Consider the following 5,904-nt stretch of genomic DNA (forward strand, 5'->3'; position numbering starts at 1 on the left):
TCACATTTCTGTTGGATCAACCACCCTGCCAATGAACAGTAATGTTTTAAAAGTTTCTTCAAAAATCATAAAAATGAATGGTCTGTCCACTTTGATGACAGGAGGCACCGTGAATGCTGTTATTTCTGAACCACTAGCTGCTGTGGCCTCAGTCCCTTCTTCATCCACTTCAATTACTGCCTTTTGGACAACCTGAAATGCAATGTAGAAACAAAATATGTGACAGAAATAGACATGAACATGAAGAATGTTTTTTCCAAGTGCAAGGCACTCAGTTGAAGGAGGTGGCTCTTATGGATTAAAGTGAGTGAGTCCATGCAATCTATAGCTCTGTCTGTTAGACTGGTAGATGCATATGCTGTTGACTTCTGTGTTTTTCCACATTTCTGAGCATAGGCCTTGCCTAGAGATGTTGTTCTTGCAGCTGGGAGTGCGAAGCAACCATTGCATTTGTACAGTGCTCCTTTTTAACACCTAACTGCACAAGGGAGTTTCTCAGAAGTGGGAGGTGTTTTCACCAGTCACAAACACTGACTGGCGAGATATATGATCCACAGTTGGTTTTGTGAGAGCTTAGGGAGATGCACCAATGGCTTTTTTCCTGTGTATTTCTAATTTGTACATTCGGTAGCACTGTGTGAGTATACACAGCAATGAGGTACGATCCTGAATTGGTCTGAGGACCTTCCCTTCCCACTGAAACTGCAGTCTGGCAGGATCTGATTATTTTCCCTTTTTGTTCTTTCAGCCTGCATGTACCTCTCAGTAATTTCCCTGTATTTGGGTCTGTATAGGTGCACTGCCTCATCAGCTTGTGCATTCCCAACTCCCAGACTCCTAACCCTAGGAATGACTTACATGGAGACAGTTGAAGGACTTCAGCAGTGTTGAGCTCTCCGCTAAATATTCTGAAATAATGAATTTGGCTATCATAATTCACAGGGACAGGATGCTCTTCTAGCATTTTGTAACTGATGCGCATATTGCTTCTCATATCAGTTAGCAGCTACTATTCAAGTGTGATTTTTTTTCATGATAACACAATGGAGTGAACTGCTGAGAATCAGCATGGAATAGTTATATGAGCAAAAGGGAGGGAGAAAAGAGCGGCAGATAGCCATTGTACTTCCCAAAAGTGAAATAGTTTATACTAAACTGAAAGTCACTGCAATTTTGTCTGTTAAATATTTATTCTCGGCATGTTACATTTTCCCAGAAAGGTTATTGTGTTAAGCCAGAACAGTTTTTGGAAAGCTGTAGTGCAGGGCTTAGAGTTTTTGGAACTTGTATAGAAGTGTTTTTCATAGCACCTATTAACAGCTCTGGCAAATCACAAAGGCTTCTGTGAAGGTGACTGAGCTCTGGCACAGGTTGCCCAGAGAGACTGTGGAGTCTTCCTCCATGGCGATACTCAGAAGCCATCTGGACATGGTCCTGGGCACCCAGCTCTTGGTGGCCCTGCTTGAGCAGCAGGGTTGGGCCAGATGACCTCTAGAGGTCCCAACTTCAACTGTTCTGTGGTGCTTTGAAGTCTCTGCCAGAGTAATGGTCCTAGGCTATCAATGCTGTACAACCACAAGCAGTTGCACTATATACATTCCTTATGTAGATTTATAAATCCAGGTTTTTAAATCTAGTGCCCAGTTCATCTCATTTGAGTCTTGCTTTCCTCAACTGTTTATAAATCCAGCTTGTTGCAGAAATGTTATTAGTTTTACTTTAATGTATGAATTTGCATTTAGTATTAATTGTATTTCATTTTGTTCCACACACTGCAGTTCTTGAGGTCACCAGTTTCTCTGTGTGTTACCTCTTTTATCTTTTCTTTGACCATACCTCTTAATTTTCTATCATCAGCAAATTGTCTTCTGTATTGACTAGCTGTTTCTTCTTAATAGGACATCTTTTGTCACATAGACTTGTTCCTTCTTGATATTGGTGTGATTGTCAAGTCGCTTCTCTTCCATTATTTTCTGCTTCTCATTCTGCCTCTGTTTTCTATCTGAAATTCATCTTTGCGCTCCCTTAAAGAGGCATATCTTCTCTTTTTCCACTTTCCTCTCTTTTTGGCCATTCACCGCCTTTGCCTGTTTAGTTGCTGATCTGTAAAAGTTTCAGTGTATGGAGCAGGACATCCGTATGGGTTGGAATAAAACTGTGTTGTGCCAATGCTTTGCTGTGAGATTCTGGTTTTTCTCTGCCAAGGTATGCAGAGGGAAAGACAAGACTGCTTCAGCTTCTCTATCTCAGTGTTACCTGCTTCAGATTGTATTATTTGAGCTTTCTAAAGTTCATTATTTATTCAGAAGAATACCTGTTCCTGGACTTGTGTGAGGGATTCTCTCTCTGGGTTTCCTTCCTTGCTCTGGCTTTTGCCATTTGGCTGCCATTTACAATGTCTTTCTTGTTCAGAGTTTTTGTTTAATTGTACTCCTCCCCTGCCAGCCATATTGTTCGTGAGGCCGAGCTTTCCTCGGGTGGAGAGCTACCTTTGGGAGGTGCAGAGCACATATGAAATGTAACCACCCCTCACTTCTACACACCTCATACTTGAAGTGGGATCCATACTGATTAAGGTGTGCAGATTCCATTGGCAGATGAGGTCCTTTCCTATTAGTGCCCCTATAAACACAGTCCCTTGGGTGGGCCATTTATATACTATTATAATCCAAATAGCAAATAATTTTAGAAGGCTTACCTGTGAAACTGCTATGTATCTTTGATCTGTGAGATGACTGAGATCTGCCATACGTGTAAAGAGATTTTTAATTCCAAGACCATGAAGCAATTTCTTCATTTTATATTTCTGCTCCAGTTTGAACTTTGGAAATGAAATATCCAATTTTCTGTTTAAAAGAAAAAAAAGTTCAATGTGAACTTGGACTATATAGTAGATCACTTGGCTGCTGAAACACACGCTACTCAGGAAATTAGCTTTACACAGAAAAAGAAGAGGCAAAAGCTAATGAATATCTACGGGAGCTGAGGTTGGCAGATTATCATATCTGGCCAGTTGATTGCCAAAGGTGCTAGAAATAATTTCCTTCTCTGTGTAAAGTACATCTACCTGCACTTACCCTGATACCAGGGTGACAAACTGATTTATTGACCAGTGAAAAGAGCTGTCACTTCAGGAATCACATTTCACAGGAATGAGGTTTACACTCTCATATTCAGATTTATCCATTACTCTGGGTTTCTACTGGTAGGAAATGTTTCATAAATATACTGCATATCTAGATCTATTATACATTTTGTCTGACAGTGCCAAATTTGAGGAGATAGAAGGCCTCAGGAAGAATTTGGAAAGACTAGATTGACATTAGGCTTTGTTGCTTTGCTGTAGGACATAAAAGAGGTTAAGGCCAACAGATGTCCAAGCAGTACCTGGTCTTCATGTTTCCAAGCCAGGATTCCACAAGCTCAGTAGTGAGATGGTCTTCAAGTGCAATGTAATCTCCCTCCTTTTCGGGGATGGCAATCAGCATGTGGGCTTTCCCTTTGTAGGGCAGCTTTATCACCGTGCATCTCAAGTTCTCATCAAAAGTTGAATTAACTTTATCTGACTTGAACATCATGGGTACCCTCACGCTTTTGTATTTGTTTATATGGAAAGTCTCTGTTTCTGTGAATTTGGAATTAAATGGATAGACCCACTTGCCTGAGGAAAGAAAGAAACTAAATAATTATGTGCATTCAGACTTGTTCAGAAACCATTTTTAAAAAGTATAGGATGTTTTCTGTATCTCATTGAAGTGGATGTCAGCTTTCTCCGAGATAAGTAGATGACAATTGCCATATATTTAGTGTATGTGTTTTAATTTCATCACAACAGGAAAAGGAAGTAGTCCACAAAATAAACTCCTTCATTTGCAGGGGAAGAAGGGAAATCTTTTTCTGAAGTTGATTAGTTGCTAATCAAGTTCAGAACTGGTACCCTTTTTGTTTACTGATTGCCAGCTGAGCATCCAGCTTTTACTAACGTGTCACATTCTCTGAAATTCTCTGTTCAACATCCCATTTTTAAATTAATCATACAATCTTTTGGATGGGGATTCTGCAGGGCACTGAGCTGTAAGGTGCCCTGGAAAGTGACCTCTTCTGTACTAATGCTTCTGATCTCTACCATTGCTTTCAAACATAGTCACAGCTGTTTATCTCTTTTATCTGATTTTCTGCCAGGGAAAGTAACCTTGACATTGGGCAAACTGCGCTTTGTAAATATGAAACAATGAACTTAGTCCATAGGGAGTCTCTGGCTTCTGTACAGAGTAAAGGGTGGGCTATGACTCCCTGTCATTGCCAGGACCTCCTTTTGGAGTCCCTTATCTACCTCCTAAACCAGTGGTCAGGAGGACTCCCAGCAGCACGAAATGGAGCATAAGATATTTGGCTATAGAGGACCTCTCCACACAACAGTCTCTGCCCATCACAGCTATTTCTTTCCCTCCCCTTGTAAGGTAATGGGGTATTTTGTGGCTTTGGTTCTTCTGGGGAAAAAAATACTGTAACCGAAATAAATTATTTTTGTTTTCATGATTTTGTGTACTATGTAAAATCGGTCAATGTTTTTATGTCCAGTATTCAAAAAACTACCATGATTAAGGCTTTTTCATTGTAATTGTTGAGTGAAAGTTAAACATCTGGTTTAGTCATAAATAGGGATTGCTCAGAGATGGATTGATGCAGGGCTTTTTGTTCTCTTTGAGACTCTGTTGTATGGAAGAAAGCTTTCAAGAATTGTGATTCCCTATCACAAAAAAAAAAATCCTATTAAATAAACCTGATAGAAGAAAGTAAATATAGACAGAGATGTAGGAAAAGCAGGACATCTGAATTCATTTAAACTTTCCCTAAGGCAGATGAAGTCAGAGTCCTGTTCCTTCTAATAAATAATTATTTAGCAAAACAAACACAACAGTTACCTTTAAAGACAATGTAGTCCACAAGTAGCAGTTTATTATGGCGCTCAAGCTCTTCAAAAAGCTCAGGGATTTTTCCTTCGGTCCTTTTGTTAATATTTTGATTTATGAGAAGTTTTGCCTGTGTGAAGTTTTGGAAGTCCACTCTCAGGAAGTCCATATCAAAGTACTGCTTAGATAAATTGAGGAAAGACTCCTTGAGCCTGAAGTCCTGTTGGATAAAAGAAAGAGTGCCTTGCTCGAGGAGAAGCTCTCCGTTCATTGTGATGTTATCTTTCAGTTGTTTAAACAAAGCTGGTAAATGATGGCGATCCACTCGGTCTTTCAAAGCATGGAGGTTCAGACCTTTCACTATTTGTCTGTGTGTTTCCCCTTTGGCTGCCAGCATATATGCAGTCATGAGAGTCGATACGGAAAGGGGAGAGATGATTACATTGTTATCGTGAGTCATTGCAATCTTTCTGTAGAGGTTAAATCCAAAATTCGCAGTCTTTTCAGTGAAGTCGTAAAGAGTGAACTCTTTGAGACCTCTCTCTTCAAAAGGCTTAGAGATATTTTTATGATGATGCCCCTCTTCAGAAATACTGACATTCTTATTTATTTCCAAGAAATTGGTCTCTTTTTCCGTCTTTGGAATTTTAGGTTTGATGCCAGCCTTGCTGATTTCAACACATATTTCACTTAGGAGAAGTAGGTAAATTCCTGTTTTCATGTTGACATCCAGTAATAAGCTCTTTTTTCTTTTTCCTAGTAAAGAAAATTGAGAAAGAAAAAAAAAAAGGCAACACAACTTTTTAGTTTGCTCTTAAATTCATAATGCAAAATGTCATAGATGTAGCAAGGTGGTCTTTCTGTGTTTTCAGTGTATACACTCTAAGATCTGGTTCCTATCTGAAAGGTCTAATTTAGATCAGCGAAAGAGAGAAGTTTCCAGTCTCTTTAAGTGAATCCAGAAGAAATGTCGTATCTTCTGGTATTGGTC

The 5,904-nt window shown here is 39.5% G+C and overlaps 1 protein-coding gene across 1 annotated transcript; it reads right to left on the reverse strand.

Moving 5' to 3' along the window:
• SERPINA10 (serpin peptidase inhibitor, clade A (alpha-1 antiproteinase, antitrypsin), member 10) lies at positions 1-5,634 on the reverse strand. The gene is made up of 4 exons (XM_010180351.1): positions 4,926-5,634; positions 3,388-3,661; positions 2,699-2,846; positions 1-192 (listed from the first exon to the last, which is right to left on the reverse strand). The coding sequence occupies exons 1-4, from the start codon at positions 5,632-5,634 to the stop codon at positions 1-3; spliced, it is 1,323 nt and encodes a 440-aa protein (XP_010178653.1).
• Between the last annotated feature and the right edge of the window lie 270 nt (positions 5,635-5,904).

The sequence above is a fragment of the Mesitornis unicolor genome, unplaced genomic scaffold, assembly GCF_000695765.1.
Source record: "Mesitornis unicolor isolate BGI_N332 unplaced genomic scaffold, ASM69576v1 scaffold2013, whole genome shotgun sequence".
Lineage (NCBI taxonomy): Eukaryota > Metazoa > Chordata > Aves > Mesitornithiformes > Mesitornithidae > Mesitornis > Mesitornis unicolor.